This window comes from Haematobia irritans, chromosome 3 (genome assembly GCF_050003625.1).
Source record: "Haematobia irritans isolate KBUSLIRL chromosome 3, ASM5000362v1, whole genome shotgun sequence".
Lineage (NCBI taxonomy): Eukaryota > Metazoa > Arthropoda > Insecta > Diptera > Muscidae > Haematobia > Haematobia irritans.
The window spans coordinates 214,515,548-214,541,727 of record NC_134399.1 but is presented as its reverse complement, the minus strand read 5'-3'; the positions used below and the strand labels follow the sequence as shown (position 1 = coordinate 214,541,727).

General features: G+C 31.2%; 2 protein-coding genes across 3 annotated transcripts; one reads left to right on the top strand and one right to left on the bottom strand.

Moving 5' to 3' along the window:
- Positions 1–569: 569 nt before the first annotated feature.
- Ahcy (adenosylhomocysteinase) lies at positions 570–8,363 on the bottom strand. The gene is made up of 5 exons (XM_075302757.1): positions 8,228–8,363; positions 8,051–8,137; positions 7,619–7,809; positions 1,655–1,996; positions 570–1,462 (listed from the first exon to the last, which is right to left on the bottom strand). Exons 2-5 carry the CDS (start codon positions 8,073–8,075, stop codon positions 722–724), a joined length of 1,299 nt encoding a protein of 432 aa, XP_075158872.1. The 5' UTR covers positions 8,076–8,137; positions 8,228–8,363; the 3' UTR covers positions 570–721.
- Positions 8,364–14,031: 5,668 nt separating this feature from the next.
- Positions 14,032–24,497, top strand: LOC142232048 (uncharacterized). 2 transcript variants are annotated; one of them, XM_075302753.1, is made up of 7 exons: positions 14,032–14,229; positions 14,311–14,490; positions 14,551–14,689; positions 18,838–19,048; positions 19,115–19,324; positions 19,758–19,910; positions 23,172–24,497. In XM_075302753.1, the coding sequence occupies exons 1-7, from the start codon at positions 14,074–14,076 to the stop codon at positions 24,214–24,216; spliced, it is 2,094 nt and encodes a 697-aa protein (XP_075158868.1). In that variant the 5' UTR covers positions 14,032–14,073; the 3' UTR covers positions 24,217–24,497. The 2 variants fall into 2 exon arrangements, with proteins under 2 accessions (XP_075158868.1, XP_075158867.1); XM_075302752.1 differs by having other exon boundaries at positions 14,033–14,229; positions 19,755–19,910.
- The last annotated feature ends 1,683 nt before the right edge of the window (positions 24,498–26,180 follow it).

Sequence of the window (26,180 nt, the reverse complement as noted above, 5' to 3'; positions counted from 1 at the left end):
AAAATTTGACAAACATACTTTTCCTCAGTGGGTTAAGCTTCTCTTGTAGTTTAGTAAACGCATAGTTTTAAGCTGAACAAGAAAAATGACTGAATAGTAAAACAACAATAATAAAAAAAAAACGAGAAAATTAATAGTAAATTTTTTTCTGAAAATCTTAGTTTTCGACTTATCGACCCCTAAAAATTGGTATTTACTGCATTTTTTAAATAAATTAAAAACAAAAAAAATGATTTTTTGTACATCCAATGAAATTTGTTAGTAGACACAGTAGAACAACCTGCTAATACAACATAACATCTATTGACAAGGGTCCTCCTTTTATAGCCGAGGCTGAACGGCGTTCCACATTGCAGTGAAACCATTTAGAGAAGCTTTAAAACACTCAGAAATGCCACCAGCATTACTGAGGTTGGATAATCCACCTCTGAAAAACCTTTTGGTGTTTGGTCCAAACTGGATGTGAACCCACGACCCTGTGCATGCAAGACGGGCATGGTAACCATTGCTCCCCGGTGGCTACCTCTGCAATAGCAACGCCATAAGACTAATAATAATTATTCAATATCTTCTCAAAATCAATAATCTTTATTGCAGTTGTTTTTTTTTTTCTTAAATGAAAAATATATCGGTAATAAAAGAAAATCGGTTACAAAATATAAAAGTTTGCAAAAATAAAACTAAAAAAATATATAAAGTATAGTACATGATTTGCATTAATCTAATATCTATAATGATCAGGTTTGAAGGGACCAGTTTGTGGGATACCCAAATATTTAGCTTGTTTGTCGGTCAACTTGGTCAACTTAACACCCAATTTCTCCAAATGTAAACTGGCGACTTCTTCATCCAAAAGTTTAGGTAAAACATGGACACCAACAGCATATTGTCCAGATTTTGTCCATAATTCAATTTGAGCCAACACCTGGTTAGTGAAGGAATTGGACATAACAAAACTGGGATGGCCATGAGCACAGCCAAGATTGACCAAACGACCTTCGGCCAAAACGATAACATGGCGACCATTGGGCAGGGTATAACGATCGACTTGAGGTTTAACATTGACCTTTTCGACGGCATTGGTATTCAACCAGGCTACATCGATTTCACAATCGAAATGACCAATATTGCAAACAACAGAATCATCATTCATATTCATGAAATGTTCACCGGTGATAATGTCAACGCAGCCAGTGGTAGTAACAAAAATAGTAGCTTCTTTGCTAGCCTCTTCCATGGTGGTAACTTCATAGCCTTCCATAGCGGCTTGCAAAGCATTAATGGGATCAATTTCAGTGATGATAACACGACCACCGAAACCCTTCAAAGCTTGGGCACAGCCCTTACCCACATCACCGTAACCGGCAACAACACAAACTTTTCCAGCAATCATGACATCTGTGGCACGTTTAATACCATCGATAAGAGATTCACGGCAACCGTATAAGTTATCAAATTTGCTCTGGAAAAAATTAGAAAACGAAAAAATTACGAATCGTCTAAAATACCGGCCTTCAGCCAATTTTTTTCAGGTCCATTGATTAGCATTAGAAAACAAAATTCAACATACTGAATCTGTGACCCTCATTCAACCTCTAAACAATAATTTAGGCTATATTCTTGTATGGTACTTCTATAGTTCTCTTATATTTACCTTGGTAACAGAATCATTGACATTGATAGCTGGTACACCCAAACGACCTTCTCTGAACATCTTATATAAATTGTGTACACCAGTGGTGGTTTCCTCGGACAAACCCTTGATACCCTTCAAATATTGTGGATATTTTTCATGGACCAGGTTAGTTAAATCACCGCCATCATCCAAGATCATATTCAAGGGTTGACCATCGGGGAAGACCAAAGTTTGTTCAATGCACCATTGATATTCTTCTTCGGTTTCGCCTTTCCAGGCATAAACTGGTACACCAGTTGCAGCAATAGCTGCAGCAGCATGATCCTGGGTACTGAAAATATTACAGCTGGACCATTGAACCTAAAATTTAAAGGAAGACAAAATAAAAATATTAACAAATTACGCCATTTGAAAGTAAAATTTTTAATAATACCCAAAGATGGAAAGCTTTCTATAGAGATAATGGGTAGTCACAAAAAATAGGAAAAAAATTTTTCTAAGAGATATTTTCTACTAGGAAATCAAATACATATATATGGTTGGCGTTATGGAATTTAATCATTTAAATGAATAATTTTTATTATCTACAAAACACTCTCTTTAGATTGCTATTAGACAATATATATAATGCGTAAACCCTCTAAAGAATAACAATGATGAAATTATATTCCGAGATTATCTTACGTTAATAACAACAACAACAAAAATCTAAAGATCTGTGATAACAGGAAGGAAGGTCTTCTAGAGATGACCCCTGACCACCTTTCATCGACGAAAAACTGATCTAAAAGTATTTTCGGTTTTGCCTCATTTGTGTATTGTACATAATACCCACATCACTTAGAAACATGACGCAAACAAACCATGGCTTTGTTTGGGAAGAGAAGTAAATCAAGCATGGTTCTATTTTGTATTTTAGTTGCCATAAATAATAAACAATATTTATAGGCTTATCAGTTTTGAGAGTTCCTGATTAATTCCAGATTTTTTTGAAAAGTAAAGTCTCGTTTAATAGCTATACTTATGATGTGGTGATTTTTAGGGTCTTAGGAGAATATTCAGGAATATTGGAATATAGTGACTTTTCACAAAAACGTTTTTTTTTTATTTTGGAGAATACGAAACAAGTCTATATTCAAAAAAAAAAAAAAAAAAACCAAATGAAAATGCTATAGATTTTAAAGGGTTCTAAAGGGCTTGTGATGAAAATTTCCAAAAATTAATTGCTTAAATAAATTGAAATAAAAAAGTAAATAAAGATGATCAAATATGTAATAATTATCTTTTGAATTTTGATTACATTTAATTTTTTTTTACATTACATTATATATTTTTTTTGTTTGGTTTCTTATTCGATCTTGTTTTGTTTAAATAAAATTCTATATTTTTGCCAAGCTGGAGATTTTTGTTTGTTTTGGCAAGCTTGGCAAAAATATAGAATTTTATTTTTTAAATCTCATTATTGCTCTACTTTATATATCTATCAACATATGGCCCATGGGGGCTCAGTTTGATTAAATAAATAATAATAAATGCTTGTTAATTTCAATGACTGGTGTAGTTGTTTGGTTGGTCTCTAGTTCCGGCCCTTAACTACCAAATAAATGGTAATGCATTTTCTTTATTTCCCTCCTGAGAAGATATTATAATTATAACATATAAAAAATATCACCAAAATTTTTCCAATTAAAATTTTAATTGAATTCTAAAAATTTTATCGTTTCAATAATTTTTTTAAATGAAACAAAATTAAATCACAGAAATGGTTAGTATCAAATAAATTTTTAATTACCCGTGTAAAAATTGAGAGATCTAATCATGTCTAATAATATCAAAGTATATATAATTATATCTGCTCAGATAGGGTCGTAGATATAAATAGATCTACGGAGATATGTTATGTATAGTGTTATATATGATTAGATCTGATTCAAGATCTCATTATATATGTTGTTATATCTATTTATATCAGTCATATCTGGTAAGATCTAATTATATATCGTCATATATGACATCATATCTAATTATATATACTATATATATCTCCATATCTAATTATATATATCGCATTAAATCATGAACCAGTTGTGTAACACGGATAAAAAATATTTGTATATGTTTGTGTGTAAAAATAATGTGTTTGTTATGAGAATACTAACGTGATATACTTGGTTACAAGCACGTATGTATGGTCGCACATCAAAACATATGGTGACATAACCAAAAAATCTTTATATGTTGTGACAGTTTCAAGAAACCCTTTTAAATATCATTTTGAAGTGTCTTCATAAAATGCTTAACTTTCAGACACAACCGTCTTTTTGTTTTCAAAAATGTCACCCCATAACTATCACCATTAGCAACGCCTGTTGTTATTAAATTTGAAAAAAATATATATCAAATATTTGATAATGCGAGTTTCATATTTTTATTTCATATAAAAATCGAATGTCTTCTCATTTTTCGAGGAAGATAAAGGAGTATGAGAAGCTGTGATAGGGTAAGTTTATTATTTTGTTCCTATTTTTATATATTGAATATTTTCTCTGTTTTAGGAGGATGAATTTATGGTAGTCCAGGATAAGATTAAAAGAAGACAGAGGAAGACAACGTAAAGATTTATGACCAGGCCATATCCGAAGTTGCGATAGAAGGAAGTATTTTCCAATATCAAAAAGAATACAAATTTGGAGATGATTTGCATTGTGAACCGGATAAATTCCCGTGCAATTAGTTATAGTATGGCATTTGGAGCTTCGCACAAACCATTCAATACAGCGCTGGTTTAAATTATTGGGTACGAGATGCAAATTTTGGTAAGTATATGTATTATTTGCAAATATATCTTTAAATACTGATAATTCTTCTGTATATTTTATATTTTTCAGAGTTTTCATTCCGAGTAGCAAAATAAAGGAATTGCGAGACTCATTTAAAGAACTGTTTGCAGAGAGCAATGTACTAACGCCTTGGGAAATTTAAATGCCAGGACCCTTGGTGGCTATGTATATATTTTGTTTTTTAATTCTTAGGCTTTTATACCTAGACATATATATAATGTACATATGTTTGATCCAACTTATAATATTAAATACTCTTTTCATTATAAAACAATAAAATAAATCTTTTTTATTAATTACTGTAATTTCACTAATTTTGGAAATTTGTAGATAAAATTATATATAATTAGATATATTAACATCTAATTATATCAAATTAGATATAATTAGATATAATTAGATGTGGGCCAAATTTGAGATCTGATCAGATCTAATTCCTTTAGAATTAGATCTGAACAGATATTACCATTTTTCGGATCTGTCCAGATCTGCCTACATATACTATCATATCTAATCAGATATGGCAGGAGATCTAATAATATCTGGCCAGATCCACCAATTTTTACACGGGTAGATCAATTAATTTGTTAATTGGCATTAGTGATTGATACTATCATTTCTGTGTTTGAAGAAATTTCAATTGAAATTACTTTCGTGATTGAAGACAAAAATATTTTTTCAAAATTTTCAAAAAAAAAAAAAAAAAAAAAAATGCCATTAAAAAAATTTCAAAATTAAAATATAGAATTTTCGCTTCAAATGAATTTACATTTCAAATGAAACATTTTTAATGAATTTACATTTGAAATGAAACTTTTCCCAACCAAATGAAATCTTTTTAAAATAAAATATGTCCTTGTTCAAATCAAATGACAATTTTTTCAATTCATAGAAAAGTTTCAGTTGATTTGAACAAGAATACATTTTATTTTTTTGACAAAAATAATTTTTCTGTGAAGCTTTTTTTACGAATTTTGAGGCTGCCTATGATTGAAAAATTCTTAATACCTTACAAAATTAAAATATAGAATTTTCGCTTCAAATGATTTTACATTTCAAACGAAACTTTTTCAAACTAAATGAAACCTTTTTAAAATAAAATGTATCCTTGTTCAAATCAAATGAAACTTTTTAATTCATATCGACTGTGTATCTGTCACACAAAGTCCATATGGGATCGGTTTGATTAATGGCGTTTTCGTTTCGCAAAAAAATATGTTGCCTTGTTGTCAAATGAATTTACATTTCAAATGAAACGTTTTCAATGAATTTACATTTGAAACGAAATGAAATCTTTTTAAAATAAAATATGTCCTTATTTAAATCATATGAAACTTTTTTCAATTCATATAAAAGTTTCAGTTGATTTGAACAAGGATACATTTTAAAATAATTTTTCTGTGAAGCTTTTTTTACGAATTTTAAGGCTTCCTATGATTGAAAAATTCTTAATACCTTACAAAATTAATATAGAGAATTTTCGCTTCAAATGATTTTATTTTATTTTATTTATTTAACTCATTTTACAACCAAGCCGAAATGGCCATATACGGTTACAGGGATACTCAAAATAAAGAATTACATTAAATTTACTTAAAAAAAATATAAAAATAATTAGGATTTTACACTTCGAACGAAACTTTTTCAAACCAAATGAAACCTTTTTAAAATAAAATGTATCAAATGAAACTTTTCAATTCATATCGATTGTGCATATGTCAACACAATGTCCATATGTGATCGGTTTGATTAATGGCATTTTCGTTTCACAAAAAAATATGTTGTCTTGGTGTTACACTACTTTTTTCCTCGTTATATTTTCGCAAGTTATTTTTTAATTCATAATATTGTGAGGTAAACAGACCGCATAAGCTGTGACAGTGTCCTTCATATTTTTCGAGAATGTTGCTCCCTTTTTCCCCAATCGAAATCGCCATACATAAATATAAAAAAATCAGAATCTTGTTCAATGCATTTACTTTCATTAGGAATTTTCAAAATTAATTTTATCTGCCAAAACTGTTATCGCTTCGAATTATTTGCACATTTTTGGGTGACAAAAATTTTAGTTGAAGATCATTTTGTTAAAAAATTATTTTTTTTTTGTTTTTTGAATTACATTCATTCCAAAATTGCTAAAAAAAATAATAAAAAAATCTTCAAACTATAAAAACAAAGCTTCAAAATCTAGCGAAACCCTTAATTCATTGTTCCAAAAAAAAGGAGCAATTTTATTTCTAAAAATATAGTATTCCCGTGAAAATTGTTTTGTATCTTGAGGTAAGGAGTTACACTCCAAACAAATGCTTCAGAATATTATGTTTTAAATTTTCTATGAGTATTTGAGATGTCCTTGTTGTACTCAAAAGTCGGAAAAAAGAGTAACAGAAGATGGTTTACACGATTTCAAAGCACTATAAAGAAAAACAAAGGAATCTAATCTCTAGATAAGTCTCAGCAGGGCACCTGATTTCCCATAGTGTACTTGGTCAGAATGATTTTGATTGTTATGAAAATGGAACTATCAAATATTCTTGTCTAGATCCCCATTATTTACATCTTTGGGTAACAAAATTGTTTCCAGAGTCCTTCTAATCAGCTCTTTCTTGTTCGCACGGTAGAAATTTAATATTATCAATGATTATTTTTAAGATATATCTCTGTTTATCTTAGAAAAGTTATAGTAAACACAATCGCAGAATTGTAGAAAATGATTATTTTAACAATGAAAGCTTTTCCAATTAAAAATTCAAAAATTTTAGAAAACCAAAATTCTGTTATTTTGACCTTTAATTCTACACTGTTTCATATGAATTGCTAAAATAATATTTTGATTTATAAAAGATTTTACTCAAAATGAAAAAAAGTTTCACTTGATTTGAATAAAAAAAAATAGATTTGAAAAATGCTATCCATTGCAAATTTAAAAGTTCATGCAAATATAACAACAATGCTAATTGCCGACAATTATTAATAATTAAACTATGAAAATTCCATGTTATGAAATTTCTAATTTTCTCTGCAATACCACATTCCCGAACAGCTCGTTCTATGATGTTTTAAAAAATACTAAGGACACTTTTTTAACTCGCCGCCTCCTTCTCCCTATTTATTCATTCCTTGCTTCATAATAATCACTTACCTCAGCTCCCAATTCGACCAACGTTTCAATGAGTACAGCAGTTTGAACCGTCATATGCAAGCAACCAGCAATACGGGCTCCCTTCAAAATCTTTGAAGGTCCGTACTTCTTACGACAAGCCATCAATCCCGGCATTTCATTCTCGGCGATTATAATAGCTTTACGCCCCCAATCAGCTAACTTAATATCAGCTGTTGAAATGTCAAAAGGTGTTGGTGTTGCATATCAGTGGAGGCATGGAGGACCGGCAAGATGAAATGTAGAAGAAAAGAAAAAAAAACAAAATTAGAAAACGTGCTTTTTCGTGGACATCATCAGGCAATAATGCTATCTCGTAATAAATCACATACAAATGCAGCACATTGATAACATTTCTAAGATGGTGAAAAACATCCAATAATTTCATTGCCGACATCTCAATGTAATACTCACCGACTTTGTAGGTAGGTTTCGACATTTTTCGTTTCTTGTTAATTTTTGCGAATTAAAATGATAAACTAAGTAAACACAAAACGGGATCTGAAAAATGTACAATAAAAAATACAACATAATTATTGTGAGAACATTTTAAGATGTATTTTTTTATTTATTTAAGGAACTAATACCCACGCGGTCAACTGACTACTGCTGTTGGCGCTGTACGACGATTCAAAGCAAAAAGAATCGGACTATTTATAAGTTCTGAAGACAGGGGCTGTGTTATCACACCACAGGTTATTCTCTGTGACGCCGTTTGAAATTCACAGTGACCACGTAGTATGAGTTATTATTCATAGGTGATTTCCATTTAGTGCTACCAAATTGCCGTTTTAAAACGATGTTGCTAATTACTACCCATTAAACACAGAAATAGCGTTTTTCAAATGCAACACTTTTCAAGTTTGAGGGCCAACTTTCATTATAAGGGCTGTTTTCTTTTAGCACTGGATATGCTAAGCAGTGGAGGACTAAACGAAAACAGAGTACTCGTTTATCCAGGACATCTACAAAAATATGCAACACTGTCATCAGCTGTTTAAAAACAATCACAGAAAAAAGTGAAATTTTGCATTTTTAATGTATGAAATGCTCCAATTAGTAATAAATATTTACTGCTGCGATTATTTATGATACTGTACCACTTTGAATTTCATGTTTTTCGAAAAAATAGTCACGATAAATTGCTATTGTGAATCGATGAAGCGTCAGTTTATCAAAATACAATCTGGCAACATCGGCGCGACTTGCACTGATGAGATGTTCTGGATAGAACACCAGTGCAACGATGTTCTGGATAGCCCATACAAATGTTGCATCCAGTGCAAAAAGAAAACAGCCCTCCCTGCCAACATTTTTTGAATTTGGGGGCGCTTCTGTGAATCCCCACTACGTCGAAAACAATCATATACGACATCAAAAACTCGTCGGAAAAGCGCCGTCACTATTGGGAAGTTGTACCACGCCAAGTTACTACGAAAAAGTTTCTCATCAGTGCAATTATTAGGTGCCTATTTAGATCAATTTCGAAGGACGCCAATAAGAACCCCTGCAAACTATCAGAAAAAGTGCATTTTAAGGTAATTGTAGAAGAATCATTGTGGTCAAGTAAAACACGATTGTGTAGATGTTTATTGATTTGATTAAACATTTATAATTTCTTATAAATATATCATTTTTAGGTTTATCTCATCACATTTAACATAATTTTTTGTATTAATAAAAGAATGATGTTGAGTTTTAAGTAGCAAGTTACATATTGCAGCGTCTATCAGCCAGTTTGTTTATTTTCGATGGAGACAGCGTGCCTGGAAAAATATTTGAAAAACGATCACTTTATTCTATTTTGGAATGTCGTAAATTGTTCACCATATACCTTTCACAATTTTAAGCGTAATATCTATGTTTTCAGAACTTTATTTTCATTTTTATTTAACTTAAATATAACAAGCTAGTTGCGCTTGGCGTTTCACAAAAAATAAAATGGCTCTTCTAACAGTAGTGATGGCAAAATACTTTCATGTACATTTTGTACTTTTTGATATGCTTCCCTCAACACAGTTCGCGAGTCTGTGGTAGCGATGAGGATGAAATGGAACTTTGAAATGCTGGCAGGGCTATAATGGCCCGTACACTGTTCGGTTTTCGCGTTGAAACTCCATACAAATCCAAAAAATGCGAAAAACTACCGAAATTTTTTCCATTTGTGATACTTTTTTTTCGAGTTGAAAAACTGACGTTTATAGCATGGCGCCATTTGCAATGTGAATTAAGAAATAATTTATTTATTAAAACTATTTGTGGGTTTAAAACGCATCCATCCTTTGTATATTTTTGTTTCTAAAATATACAAAGGATGGAGTTTCAACGCGAAAACCGAACAGAGTACCGGCAGATGAGCCGTTTATCTGCCTTTAATGCTTTTTCAATTTTTTTAAGAAAATTGAAGAAATCTTTGAAAATTGGTTGAAAATGATTGGAAAAAACTTTGAAAAATATACTACCATTAAATGCAAGGAAAAACATGCAGCTTCAATACTTCTATGTGCAACGAAAGTACTAAACGAAGTCGCTAAACCATAACATCCAATTTCTCATATCAAAAACAATCTTTCGTTCGACTAGAATGTCCAAGACAACTGAATATATAACGGAAAATCTGCTGTTTTCGCCATTTGAGACGAACGAAAGAGTTCGTTTCGGATATGAGAAATTGGTGAAATTTTTTTGGTATAAACCAAATTGGTACAAACTTGATGTCAGTTTAATATATATCTCATCAACAATTTAAAATCAATACATCGCTAATTAAACAACGAACATTTTTTGTTTGTTTGATGGACAGCATTGATGTTATCAGCAGAAAAATTCATTCAGGCAAAATAGTATGTTTAAGGATGTAGGTTACTTTTTTATAGGAAAAGAATGGATCCCTTTTTTATTACAAAAGAGTTTTCTGCAATATTTAAAAAAAAAAACAAAGGTGAAACCCCCTTCTAAAAATTTTGTCAGGCGGAACTGCTTTAAATGGTCTTAAACTAAAGGAAATTTCATATAGATAGCTTTTTTCACATTCCACCGTTGTCCGTAGCATAGTTTCCAAGCGCAACACATCTTAAACAACAGTTCTTAAAGATTACTTGCAGAATGATCCGATCGTTAGTGCAAACACATTTTTCGTAAACAACATTAACGATGGGATTATCGTGAAGAAACGCAGAATCCCACTACCCTGCCAACATTTTTTGAATTTGGGGGCGCTTCTGAGAATCCCCACTACGTCGAAAACAGTCGTATATGATATCCAAAACTCCTCGGAAAAGCGCCGTCACTATTGAGAAGTTGTACCACGCCAAGTTACTACAAGAAAGTATCGCATGAGTGCAATTATTATGTGCCCTTCTGGATATATTTAGAACGACGCCAATAAGAGCCCCTTCAAACAATCAGAGAAAGTGCATTTTAAGATAGTTGTAAAAGAATCATTGTGGACAAGTAAAACTCGATTGTTTAGATCTTTATTAATTTTATTAAACATTTATAATTATTATATGAATGAATACTAATAAAAAAAATCATAAATATAACATTTATAGGACTGTCACATCACATTTAACATATTTGTATGCATTAATAAACGATTGATGTTGATTTACATGTTGTAGCGTCTATCAGCCAGTGCTTTTATTCCCAATGGAAAATATTTAAAAAAAACTATCACTTTATTCCATTTGGAAAGTCAAAAATTGTTCACCAATATACCTTGTACAATTTTAAGGCCGGTACTATGTTCATTCTTGCGAAAAATTTTTATGGAAACCATTATTTCGCACATAGAAAGCGGCGTTTTTTAGGTAGCTTGGAGCGCTATTTTACAGGGAGCGATATTGGATTAAGTTGGTGGTTGTTGCTTGTTTTTACAAAATAACATTTTATTTTTCCTTGGGCAATTGATCTGCTATTCCTTTGATCCTTTGTATAGTTTCGGAACAAAAATATGGTCCGTGTTTGATTTATAAACCCGCACAAATAGTTTTTAATAAATAAATTATTTCTTAATTCACATTGCAAATGGCGCCGTGCTATAAACGTCAGTTTTTCAACACGAAAAAACAAAGTATCACAAATGGAAAAAATTTCGCAAATTTTTCGCATTTTTTGGTTTTGTATGGAGTTTCAACGCGAAAACCGAACAGAGTACCGGCCTTTAAGCGAAATAACTATGTTTTCAGCACTTCATTATCGTTTTTATTTAAAAAAATTATAAGAAGCTAGTTATGCTTGGTGTTTCACAAAATATAATGTTACGAATTTGATAATTATAGACATAAGTTTATTTAAATTAGTTTCCGTTAATTTAAAATTGTAACCATAAAATTTCGCTATCACTTGTTGGAATCATCTATTCATTTTCTCGTATTTTCCTGAATTTCTTTTATGTTCGTTTGTTTGCTTACCGAAATGTTAGTTCTTACTCTCTCATAGAATAGCAACCCCTTTGCTTTGTTATTCTGCATTCTCATTTCATCTCATTGTCTATTGTCATTGTTGTTGTAGTAATGCGAGCATATATCTATGTGAGTGTGTATGTGTTTGGCAGCCACCAGACGAATAACTTAATGGTCGTAGATCCTTCTAGCATTGCCAGAATATTGTAGTGCTACCAGAACGTTCTCGTATTGCCACACCGTCATATATAAAAACGCTCGCATGCTGCTAACGAGGCAGTTTAATTAAAGCGTCAAACCATGGCTGAACAAGAAGGTTAAATCATGGGCCCATATGATTAAAATTTTTTTATTTCGACAAAATTTTAAGATGTCAAAATCATATGTTTATGGTGGTTGCAGCTCTCCAAATGACACTGCATAGTAAATGCATCTCAAACAAACTTGCGCATTTATAGCTGGAGAATTGTTCGAAGATGACTTGAGTATCATGATAACATATTCCAGACCCAAAATACCACGCACATCAATTTTTAAACTGTATCATAACTGTTTTTGTTAATAGATGGCGAAGATCCATTTGACTGACTTCCATTCTTAACTTTGGCGGGTATTATAGTCGTATTTGTCTCATATCGGCGTTCCTCGGATGAATTATCCACTTCACAATCACTCATAGGTGACGCAATTAAATTTGAACCTTTATTTTAAGGCCGGTACTCTGTTCGGTTTTCGCGTTGAAACTCCATACAAAACCAAAAAATGCGAAAAATTTGCGAAATTTTTTCCATTTGTTATACTTTGTTTTTTCGTGTTGAAAAACTGACGTTTATAGCACGGCGCCATTTGCAATGTGAATTAAGAAATAATTTATTTATTAAAAACTATTTGTGCGGGTTTATAAATCAAACACGGACCATATTTTTGTTCCGAAACTATACAAAGGATCAAAGGAATAGCAGATCAATTGCCCAAGGAAAAATAAAATGTTATTTTGTAAAAACAAGCAACAACCACCAACTTAATCCAATATCGCTCCCTGTAAAATAGCGCTCCAAGCTACTTAAAAAAACGCCGCTTTCTATGTGCGAAATAATGGTTTCCATAAAAAATTTTCGCAAGAATGAACATAGTACCGGCCTTTACTCTGGATTTTAAATATTTTTTTCTGGACAATTGAAAGAATAAATAATTGCCACTTTTACCAATGCCATACGATTCCTTTATCAGCTGATTTTGACTTCTTAAAATTGTAAACAACATATTGAAATTTGTTGTTTTTGTTATCGTGATTCAACCTCCTTATTCAGCCATGCGTCAAACGAATAACTTCAGTGTGAACGAATTGTAAAGTGTGAAGTCATAGTAAATAAATTGTAGATTGTCGTTATTTAAAAGAACTGTGTTTTAATTGTCGGGTAATTAAAAACGCCTAAATATAAAAACGTAACAATAAAATGGCTCTTGTAACAATAGTGATGGCAACATACTTTCATGCGAATAGTGATGGCAAAATACTATCACAGTGTACGATTGTTGCAGTGTCACTTACGAGTCTGTGGTTGCGATGAGGATGAAATGGAACTCAGTATTATGAGATGTAATATAGTTTTATTTGGCCTGTTTCGGCTTTTTATATTACGTTGTTGAATAAATAAATAAATAAAAAAATAATACACTACACTAAATGGAACTTTGAAATGCTGGCAGGGTACTGGAACCCGGTTTTTTATCATTGATCGAGGCGGTATGTTGCACCAAGAGACCTTTCACAATTTTAAGGATAATAGCAATGTTTTCAGTGCTTAATTTTTGTTTTTATTCAAATAATTTTTAAGAAGCTATTCGTTCTTGATTTTCACAAAACATGCTATTTTTCATTAGATTTTGTGGCTTTGGCAGCACTGTTGTATATACGTCGTCGTTGAATTTAGATATGCTTTTCATATATACCTTAAAATTTATACAAACAGCTGATCATCATATTAAAAATATTCGTTTGTCCGTCCGATTCGATTTACGGAGGAAACAATGTGGAAGGAGATAACAATTTCACAAAAATCTTATTTTATTAAATGTTGTTTTATTGAGGATGATAAAAAACGCCTGATATGTACATTATACGATCGCAAGGATTTTCCATGGATAGCTGAACAAGAATTTTGCGATGTAAAACGCAAAGTTAAGGTAAAACAAGATCACGATGTGAAACGCATAGTTAATGTAAAACAGGAATATAAAATTAAACTACATTGTATCTTTTTGTAGCTATTGAACCGTCGATATGATTTCAATGAGGAAAATATACGTGATACACTTACAGGCGGTGAATTGGAATTGGCCACATTGGAGAAGGAAAATGAAAAGACGATATTGAAACTTAAATATCGTTTTAAAAATTGCCCTTTCAATTTCGAATGGTCAATGGTGAAACAAACAATGCAACAGGCATGTCTAAGTTGGAGTTGCACTAGTAATTTGGTTTTGTAACATGAACTTGTTTTACAGTTTCAGGAAATGTTTGTCAATCCTATGTTTTCAGCATTGCTTGGTTGTAAGGAACAAATCGATATTTTAAAAGATTGCCTAACGAAGAAAGATACTGAAATACTACAATATCGACGTGAGGGAGCAATATTGGGAAGAAGTAAGAACCATTTTAATATCATAACATGTATTTGCCTCAATGTGGTCTTTATCAAATTTTACATTTTAATGGAGCACTGTACTATGCACAAAACAAGCTACCACATGGCTGTTTGTAACGTATTTCTTTTCTAATACAATGTTGTTTTGTTTTCCCACCCCTTATGGAAGAAAACAAAAACTGTTTGAGTGAGGTAGTGTGTGTGTATAGGTATGCCATGGCCATGAAAACATAACGAAAGCAACAAGTCAGTCGAGTTGTGCACATAATGGAAAACCAAAGTCTACGATTAAAAAACTTTGTTCTTTTCAAAACGCCTACTACGATTTTATGTTTGTTGATTCGAAAATCAACTCCAGACGATTCGAATAAATTGAAGCCAAAATAAATTGATATACATTTTACAATTAGTTCCAGATGGAGGTGTGCCGAATATAGCGTGTATCGTTCCATGTTTTGGTATAGCCCTCATATAGACCGATCTATATATGTGACTTATTCGCCTTCTAGATACCGCAATTTTCAACCGATTTGCATAAAATTGAAAATATAGAGATACTTTGGATTCACAATGAGGTGTGCTAAATATGGTGAGCAACGGTCCATGTTTTGGTGAAGCCCCAATTTTGAACGATCTCCTGATTTGACTTCTTTTGAAATTCAACAAAGAGGTGTGACGAATATATCCATGGTTTAGTATAGCCAACCTATAAACCAATCTCCCGATTTGACTTCTTGGACTTAAAGACACCGCAATTTTTATCCCATTTGTTTGAAATTAGAAATCTGGAGGTATTTTAGGTGCACAAAGAGATGTGCCAAATATGAAATTGGAAATCTATAGATATTTTAGGTTCACAAAAAGATGTTCCAAATATAGTGTGTATCGGTCCATGTTTTGGTACAGCACCCATTTAGACCGATTTCCTGTTTTGACTTCTTGAGTGTCTAAGACACCCCAACTTTTATCCGATTTGTCTGAAATTCAAAATGTAAAGGTATTGTTGGTCCATAAAGAGGTGTGACGAATAAGGTGTATATCTGCCATGGGCAGGTATATTATGGCCCACATATATAGACCGATCAAATATGGTGTATTTCGGTCTATGAATTAGTATAGCACCCATATACATCGCAATTTTAATCCGATTTGCCTGAAATTGTAAATCTAGAGATACTTTAGGTTCACAAAGAAGTGAGCGGAATATGGTCCATGGTTTGGTATGGTCCCCATACAAACCGATCTTCCGATTTGACTTCTTGGACTTCTAACGTCGCAATTTTTATTCGATTTGCTTGAAATTGGTAATATGGCGGTAATTTAGCTCCACAAGGATGTCTGTTGAATATGTTACATGTTTTGGTATGCCCCCATATAGACCGATCTCCCGATTTGACTTCTAAACACCGCATTTTTTCTTCAATTTGCATTTACTTCGAAATCTAGTGGTATTATAAGCCCACAAATTCATGTGTCTGATTTGGTTTACAACAGCCTATATTTCGGTAAGGCAACCATATAGACTGATAACAAGTTTTGAATTTTTGGTTACTTAGATAGCGAAATTTTTATCCGATCGTCTTGAAATTGTAAAGGGTCTCCCTTTTTCTTGAGGGGATAGAAGCACGGTGAAATTTTTTTCTATAGAAATAACATTTTGAAAAAAATTAATTAATTGTAATTATTTTATTTTGGCCAAGTGGGCTTAGAATGAATAAATAAATTATATTTTGAGAAAATTTTCTATAGAAATAACGTTGACAAAATTTTCTATATAAATAAAATTTTGTCAAAATTTCTATAGAAATAAAATTTTAACAAAATGTTCTATAGAAATAAAATTTTGTCAAAATTTTCTATAGAAATAAAATTTTAACAAAATGTTCTATAGAAATAAAATTTTGACAAAATTTTCTATAGAAATGAAATTATGACAAAATTTTCTATAGAAATAAAATTTTGACAAAATTTTCTATAGAAATAAAATGTTGACAAAATTTTCTATAGAAATAAAATTTTGACAAAATTTTCTATCGAAATAAAATTTTGACAAAATTTTCTATAGAAATAAAATTTTGACAAAATTTTCTATAGAAATAAAATTATGACAAAATTTTCTATAGAAATAAAATTATGACAAAATTTTCTATAGAAATAAAATGTTGACAAAATTTTCTATAGAAATAAAATTTTGACAAAATTTTCTATAGAAATAAAATTTTGACAAAATTTTCTATAGAAATAAAATTTTGACAAAATTTTCTATAGAAATAAAATTTTGACAAAATTTTCTATAGAAATAAAATTTTGAAAAAATTTTCTATTGCAATAAAATTTTGATAAAATTTTCTATAGAAATAAAATTTTGAAAAAATTTTCTATAGAAATAAAATTTTGACAAAATGTTCTTTAGAAATTAAATTTTGACAAAAATTTCTATAGAAATTAAATTTTGACAAAAATTTCTATAGAAATAAAATTTTGACAAAAATATCTATAGAAATAAAATGACAAAATCTTCTATAGAAATAAAATTTTGACAAAAATGTCTATAGAAATAAAATTTTGACAAAATTTTCTATAGAAATAAAATTTTGACAAAATAAAATTTTGACAAAATTTTCTACAGAAATAAAATTTTGACAAAATTTTCTACAGAAATAAAATGTTGACAAAATTATCTATAGAAATAAAATTTTGACAAAATTTTCAATAGAAATAAAATTTAGAAAAAATTTTCTATAGAAATATAATGTTGACAAAATTTTCAATAGAAATAAAATTTTGAAAACATTTTTTTTTATTTCTATAGAAATAAAATTTTGACAAAATTTTCTATAGAAATGAAATTATGACAAAATTTTCTATAGAAATAAAATTTTGACAAAATTTTCTATAGAAATAAAATGTTGACAAAATTTTCTATAGAAATAAAATTTTGACAAAATTTTCTATCGAAATAAAATTTTGACAAAATTTTCTATAGAAATAAAATTTTGACAAAATTTTCTATAGAAATAAAATTATGACAAAATTTTCTATAGAAATAAAATTATGACAAAATTTTCTATAGAAATAAAATGTTGACAAAATTTTCTATAGAAATAAAATTTTGACAAAATTTTCTATAGAAATAAAATTTTGACAAAATTTTCTATAGAAATAAAATTTTGACAAAATTTTCTATAGAAATAAAATTTTGACAAAATTTTCTATAGAAATAAAATTTTGAAAAAATTTTCTATTGCAATAAAATTTTGATAAAATTTTCTATAGAAATAAAATTTTGAAAAAATTTTCTATAGAAATAAAATTTTGACAAAATGTTCTTTAGAAATTAAATTTTGACAAAAATTTCTATAGAAATTAAATTTTGACAAAAATTTCTATAGAAATAAAATTTTGACAAAAATATCTATAGAAATAAAATGACAAAATCTTCTATAGAAATAAAATTTTGACAAAAATGTCTATAGAAATAAAATTTTGACAAAATTTTCTATAGAAATAAAATTTTGACAAAATAAAATTTTGACAAAATTTTCTACAGAAATAAAATTTTGACAAAATTTTCTACAGAAATAAAATGTTGACAAAATTATCTATAGAAATAAAATTTTGACAAAATTTTCAATAGAAATAAAATTTAGAAAAAATTTTCTATAGAAATATAATGTTGACAAAATTTTCAATAGAAATAAAATTTTGAAAACATTTTTTTTTATTTCTATAGAAATAAAATTATGACAAAATTTTCTATAGAAATAAAATTTTGACAAAATTTTCTATAGAAATAAAATGTCGACAAAATTTTCTATAGAAATAAAATTTTGACAAAATTTTCTCTAGAAATAAAATTTTGACAAAATTTACTATAGAATAAAATGTTGACAAAATTTTCTATAGAAATATAATTTTGACAAAATTTTCTATAGAGATATAATTTTGACAAAATTTTATTTCTTTGTAAATTTTAATTTTCGTGTTATTTCAAGAATCTGATGTAGTCTCCAAATGTAGAAAATTTAAATGTAACATCGACAAGAGTACAATTTGAACCGATCTGCTTCGGAGAGTATTTTTAGCTAAAGAATGTCCAATAATTGTTCCAGTTTTACAAAATTTCCTTTGTTTTTTAATTTTTTAGAGACTTTGGCAACAAAAATTTTCGATTTCGCAGATTTTGATCGAAAATATGAAGAGCGTAATATTCTATTAGAGGATTTCAATGATTTGGGAAAATATGTTTTGGAACATAGTGAATCCAAGGAAAAGAACCTATTCTCTAGTCCCAAGAAAGAAAAACAAAACGATACAAAGACAATGGAAAAACCAGCACCATTCAGTCCAGGACAAAGGTATTTTTACGGTACTATTGATTAAAATTTTAAATTTTTAATTTATTATGAAATGATGCCTTTCAGAAAAAGGAAACAATTGAAACAACAAATGATGGAAACTGCATTAAATACCCGTGCAACAAGATTTGAATATGAAAGCAGTCAAAGTCAAGTTCTAAGCCAAGAAATGGAGAAAGTTATGCCAACAGGTGATAATGATGCTGGTCCAAGTAAGTTGCGAGCAAAGGAATCATCGACAAATTCTCCAGAGAAACCAATACAACCGATTCAAAGGTGAATTTTCTAATTACATTTTTCAATTTATTTATGACGTATACAATTTTGTGTAGTTAATATGGTACATGACAATTTACATATTCTTTGAATAAGAATATATGTAACAAAGATAAATATTAAAAATATTATAATACGCATGTAAATAGCTAATAATTGGCCACGCTTTGAAAACTTTTGGGTGAGAATATGAAAGTATCGACTTTACTTCACAAACAGTACCATAAATTATTTATTTTATTTGTGCATTTAAGTAACATAGTCGAAATATTCTAAGCCAGTTGCATAAATAATACAATTATTAACTTTATAATACAATATTTAAATTAGTTGGGACGGTAGTCGAAACTTTCTTTTCAGCGCCCAAACTCCAAACTCTAGCAAGATAAGTAAATGCTCAGATTTCTTCATACTATTTAATTCTTTTCAGAAGAGATAATATTTCTACATATATGGGAAATGGAGATAATAAAAATAATTCTGCAAAAAGTACAAAGGAAACTGCCAGCAACGATGAGAAGAAAAATTTGATATTATCGCCATCCAAGCCCAACAATCAACCAACCAAAAAATCACCAGAAAAAGGGTAAGATATATAAGTCGCTCAACTATTGCAATGTTAGCACATTTCAATTGTAGGATCCTTGTAGTTTGCGTCTCCACTAAATAATGAGCAATGCATGGACCGATATATTTTAAATTTAGCACTGCTCTTTGTGGACCTGCTGTTTTCATGCCTTCAGGAAGTCAAATCGTAGATCGGTCGTTATGGGGGCCATATCAAAACATGGGCCGATATATCCCAAATTTGCCAGAGATCTTTATGGACCTAATATACCTATAGATTTCCAATTTCATGAAAATCGGATAAAACTTGGGGCTTCCATCACCTCGAGAAGGCAAATTGGGTGATCGGCCCATATCGGGACCATATCAAAACATGGACCGATATATTCCAAATTTGGCTCATATCTTTACGGACCTAAAATACCTCTAGATTTTCAATTTCATGCAAGTCAGATTAAAATTGCGGCTTCCATGCCCTCCTTCACACTTTGTAATTTCAAAGCCCCATGGCCAAATTGGTTGATCGAGCGTTGTGGAGGCCATATTAAAACATGGGCCGATATAGACCATATTTGAAGTTGACCTGTCTGCAGGCAGACGAGTTAAGCATTTCATTATTGACATCGTTAGATCGTTTTAGAATTTCTCCCTGATCAAGAATCTATATATTTCATACAGTCGGAAATCTATATTTCGATGTGTTGCAAACGGAATGATTATAACGGAACTTATTATATCCCCGTCATCATCTATGGTGGTAGGTATAAAAATTGACTTCTGATTTTTATACCCACCACCATAGAATGGTGACGGGGGTATAATAAGTTTGTCATTCCGTTTGTAACACATCGAAATATCGATTTCCGACTATATAAAGTATATATATTCTTGATCAGGGAGAAATTCTAAGACGATATAACGATGTCCGCCTGTCTGTCTGTCTGTTGTAATCACGCTACAGTCTTCAATAATGAAGCAATCGTGCTGACATTTTGCACAAGCTCATTTTTTTTTCTACAGGCAGGTCAAGTTCGAAGATGGGCTATATCGGTCCAGGTTTTGATATAGTCCCCATATAAACCGACCTCCCGATTTGGCGTCTTGGGCTTATAGAAATCGTAGTTTTTATCCAAGTTGCCTGAAATTTGAAATCTAGAGGTATTTTGTGACCATAAATAGGTGTGCCAAAAATGGTGAGTATCGGTCCATGTTTTGGTATAGCCCCCATATAGACCGATCTCCCGATTTTACTTCTTGGGCTTATAGAAACCGCAGATTTTATTCAATTTACCTGAAATTGGAAATCTAGAGGTATTGTAGGACTACAAATACGTGTGCCAAAAATGGTGAGCATCGCTCCATGTTTTGGTATGGTCCCCATATAAACCGACCTCTCGGGCTTATAGAAACCGTAGTTTTTATCCAATTTGCCTGAAATTTAAAATCTAGAGGTATTTGAGGACCATCAAAAGGTGTGCCGAAAATGGTCCTTATCGTTCCATGTTTTGGTATAGCCCCCATATAGGCCGATATACCGATTTTAATTCTTGGGCTTCTAGAATCCGAAGTTTTTATCCAATTTGCCTGAAATTTGAAATCTAGAGGTATTTTCGGGCCATAAAGTGGTGTGCCGAAAACGGTGAGTATCGGTCCATATTTTAGTGTAGCCCCCATAAGAACGATCTCCCGATTTAACTCCTTGGGTTTCTAGACACCGTAGTTTGCCTGAAATTGTAAATACGCTGGTATTTTAGGTTCAAAAAACGTGTATCGGATTAAGTTTTTATCGGTCCATTTGGTAATGCCTCCATATAGACAGACTTCACCTCTTGAGGGTATAGAAGGCGCACTGATCATGAAAATTGCTTGAAACTCAATGTAAAATTTCCAGATTTTATTTGAGGACCATCAAAAGGTGTGCCGAAAATGGTCCTTATCGTTCCATGTTTTGGTATAGCCCCCATATAGGCCGATATACCGATTTTAATCCTTGGGCTTCTAGAATCCGAAGTTTTTATCCAATTTGCCTGAAATTTGAAATCTAGAGGTATTTTCGGGCCATAAAGTGGTGTGCCGAAAACGGTGAGTATCGGTCCATATTTTAGTGTAGCCCCCATAAGAACGATCTCCCGATTTAACTCCTTGGGTTTCTAGACACCGTAGTTTGCCTGAAATTGTAAATATTCTGGTATTTTAGGTTCAAAAAACGTGTATCGGATTATGTTTTTATCGGTCCATTTGGTAATGCCTCCATATAGACAGACTTCACCTCTTGAGGGTATAGAAGGCGCACTGATCATGAAAATTGCTTGAAACTCAATGTAAAATTTCCAGATTTTACTTCTCGAGTGAAAATCTACAGATTGCAAGAGATGTTAATGATTCCTCTAAAACTCAAACAAAAATGGTTCTTATAAATCCAGAATCTGATATAGTCCTCATAGCTGAAATCTTTAAATTTATCTTCGGGAAGTGTCCTCAAGCCCTCCTGAAATTTCAAAGGAAACCCTAATATTTAGTTCATGGGGGTGGGTATTTAAGATTCGGCCCGGCCGAACTTACTGCTTTATATACTTGTTTAATATTCGAAATATACAACTTTTGCAGAATTAATTTAAAATATTTCAACACTTTCCACATTTTGGTGAAGTCGATTTTTCATTTTTTTTTTAAAGTTTTCGAAATGCTTAAATAAATTGAAATATGTAAATAAATAAGCCGACTTTCAACTTTTGCGGTTAGAGAAAGTCGTCTTTTTTATGGCACAAGTAACTCTCTACTTTTTCATGAGTTAACATACCCCGAAGATCTCATTATATTCCCTTTCCCGCATACCAAAACACGCATACCAAAAAATGGTTCCAAAAAAATCGCATACCAAAAAAAAAACGGTTCCAAAAAAATGCGTATCAAAAAAAAAAAAAAACAACGCATTCCTAAAAAACGGTTTCAAAATTTTGACAAAATTTTCTATAGAAATGAAATTTTAATAAAATTTTCTATAGGAATAACATTTGACAAAATTTTGTATTCGTTGTTTAAAAAAATTTTCTAATTTTAAATTTAAAAAAAATATCAATAATTTTTTAACTGACTTACTTTTCCGAGTTTGATTAAAAAGTTAATTGCATAAATTATTTTTACAATTTTTTCAAAAAGTTGATCAGTCAAAATGTTGATTTTCGACTTCTCTATCACTAGATTGGGCCCAAACATATATTTACTAATTGCTAGTATTGAGATTATTTATACGCTTTCTATCATTTCAATCATTTTACAGAAAAGACAAATCTATGCCGGAGACAACAAATAAAAAAGGATTCAAATACGAAAGTAGTTCAAGCCAAACAGCAAGCAGTAGCAGCAGTCAATTGACCGAAGAATATATCCACAAGGGGAATTTGAAAAAACAATCAAATAATGATCAAGTTATTAAAAATGGACTAAAATCACCAAAAAAGAAGAAGGACAACAAAAGCGATACAGAAAGTGATGCATCGACCATCTTAATCATACCAAGACGAAGACAATCTAGACAATTGAGTCTATCTCAAGAAGATGAAAACGCCAATGATAATAAAAAAGAAAAACCTAAATCTCCTTCAAGCAGTCGTGGGCAATTATCAATGAGAAAACGTAAAGATTCCATTGAATTTTCCAGCGATACCGAAGATGAAGGAGTTTTAGCTGAAACCTCTCCGATAAGAAGAGAAAGACGTAAATGTCAAACAACACCAACTTCACTTGGTGGCAGTACAACAAATAGTTTTAGAAGCTCCATACAACGAAATACCAAAAGGTCTCTGAATTATGCTGATATAAGCGATTCTTCTGATAATGATGTGAGTGATGTTAGTACACCAAGAAAACGCAAACTTCTCAATATGAGTTTAAATCGAAGTCCAAAGAAATCTCCTAAAGCCATGCAAACAAATATAAAGAAAGCAATTGCAAAATCTGGCACGGATACAGACGATCCAATTGTCGTTGAGATTTCTACAGATTCCGAAATCACTGAAAATCCATCGACACCGTCTACAAAGCTAAGAAGAAAAGTTGTGGCCTCATCGTTGGCTCAAGAATCTCTTGCATTTTCAATTAAATCAAGAATAACACGGTCTTCACCACAAATTCTATCCGCACCCAAGCCGGTTGACAATTTACAATTGGTACCAAGTAGAACTATCGAAAAAAGTCTCAAAAAGAATTCAGATGGTTTAGTTATTGGAGAAATAACCTCACAATTGGAATCAATACGTAAGGAACTGGAGTCTTTGGAAGCTTTACGTTTGGCCGATTTAAAACGTCGTCCTTGTAAGGCATAATCAGTTTTTGTTTTTCATTTAGGACAGTTAGTAATTTTTTAGCTCTATAATTTTAATATACACATATTTTATTGACATGAATTATTTTAAAATTTATTGTAAATCACTAATTATTATTACTTACATAGCAAGTAATAATGTATATTTTTTATACTTGTAGTTTTAATAAGTAAATTTTATTAAATCTATTTTTTATAGATAAGTAAATTGTACGTATATGAAATTTTTAAGAAACTTTAATAAAGCTATTGTTGCATGTAAATGCAAAAAACACCTGAAAATTACAGCGATTATAGAGAGGGAAATTTATTAAAATGGTGTGTTGTTATTGCTGTAGCAGCTTGCAGAAGTGCAGGCGAAACATTATTCATCCAGGCTGAATTAAAGATTTTCTATAAAAAAAACGGTATTCAGTCGGGCTGAATAATAAAAAAAAAACAAAACATTATTTCTACAGAAATAAAATTCTGACAAAATTTTCTATAGATATAAATTTTTTACAAAATTTCGTATAGAAATTAGATTTTGACAAAATTTTGTAAAGAAATAAAATGTTGACAAAATTTTCTATAGAAATATAAAATTTTGACAAAATTTTCTACGGCAATAAAATTTTGGTAGTTTATTTTTGGCTCGAGTGGCAATCGTGATTTTTCTGTTATTGGGGATCGGTTTATTTGGGGGCTATATATAATATAGATTGATACGGGCCCATTTTGGCATGGTTGTTATCGGCCTATACTAGCGAAATGTGCCAAATTTCAACCGGATCGGATGAATTTTGCTCCTTCAAGAGGCTGCGGAAATCAAATCTGGGGATCGGTTTATATGGCGGCTATATATAATTATGAACCGATATGGACCAATTTTTGCATGGTTGTAAGATACCACATACTAAGACCACGTAGTAAGTTTCAACCGGATCGGATGAAGTTTGGTCCTCCAAGAGGCTCCGGAGGTCAAATCTGGAGAACGGTTTATATGGGGGCTATATATAATTATGGACCGATGTGGACCAATTCCGGCATGATTGGTAGAGACCCTATACTAACACCACGTACCAAATTTCAACCGGATCGGATGAAATTTGGTTCTCTTAGAGGCTCCGCAAGCAAAATCTGGGGATCGGTTTATATAAGGGCAATATATAATTATGGGCCGATGTGGATCAATTCCGGCATGGTTGTTAGAGACCCTATACTAACACCACGTACCAAATTTCAACCGGATCGGATGAATTTTGGTTCTCTTAGAGGCTCAGCAAGCCAAATCTGGGGATCGGTTTATATGGGGGCTAAATATAATTATGAACAGAGAATGAAGCCGACCCATTTTTGTCGGCGGCGGCTGATACTATTTTTTTGCCTCCGGCGGTGGCGGCTTGACGGCTAAGCCGATATAAATTTGTCTTATCGGCGGCGGACAATTATCCATAATAAAATCAATTTGATGTTATCTGAATGGTAATGAGATTAGTTGTACAACTTATCTTACAATCACATTTACATTTTATTCAAATGTTCTGAGCCAAATTTTTGCAGAATTATTATAGGAACTTGATACGGACGGATTTTGGACGGAAAGTTAAACATTTTGGCAAAAAATGCAACCATTATTAATAATTTTTTCTGATTCAAATCAATATTTTTGATTAATTGGCGGCTAACTTTGAGTCGAGATGAGTCGACAAATTCGGCGACGGCTTCGACTGGTAAAAACTAGTCGGCGGCGGCTAAAATCGGCGGCGCAACTCGGCGGCTTCATTCTCTGATTATGAACCGATTTGGACTAATTTTTGCATGGTTGTTAGAGACTATATACCAACACCATGTACCAAATTTCAGCCGGATCGGATGAAATTTGCTCCTCCAAGAGGCTCCGGAGGTCAAATCTGAGGATCGGTTTATATGGGGGCTATATATAATTATGAACCGTTGTGGACCAATTTTTGCATGGTTGTTGGA

What these genes read in the sequence shown, in the direction of transcription:
- Ahcy (XM_075302757.1), bottom strand. Translation starts at nt 8,075, where the DNA reads ATGTCGAAACCTACCTACAAAGTCG. An exon ending in TGGTCGAATTGGGAGCTGAG is followed by an intron (nt 1,997 to 7,618) that starts GTAAGTGATTAT and finishes TTTAAATTTTAG; the next exon opens with GTTCAATGGTCCAGCTGTAA. An exon ending in TCAATGATTCTGTTACCAAG is followed by an intron (nt 1,463 to 1,654) that starts GTAAATATAAGA and finishes AATTTTTTCCAG; the next exon opens with AGCAAATTTGATAACTTATA.
- LOC142232048 (XM_075302752.1), top strand. Translation starts at nt 14,074, where the DNA reads ATGTGGAAGGAGATAACAATTTCACAAAAATCTTATTTTATTAAATGT. An exon ending in TGAAACAAACAATGCAACAG is followed by an intron (nt 14,491 to 14,550) that starts GCATGTCTAAGT and finishes CTTGTTTTACAG; the next exon opens with TTTCAGGAAATGTTTGTCAA. An exon ending in CCATTCAGTCCAGGACAAAG is followed by an intron (nt 19,049 to 19,114) that starts GTATTTTTACGG and finishes GATGCCTTTCAG; the next exon opens with AAAAAGGAAACAATTGAAAC.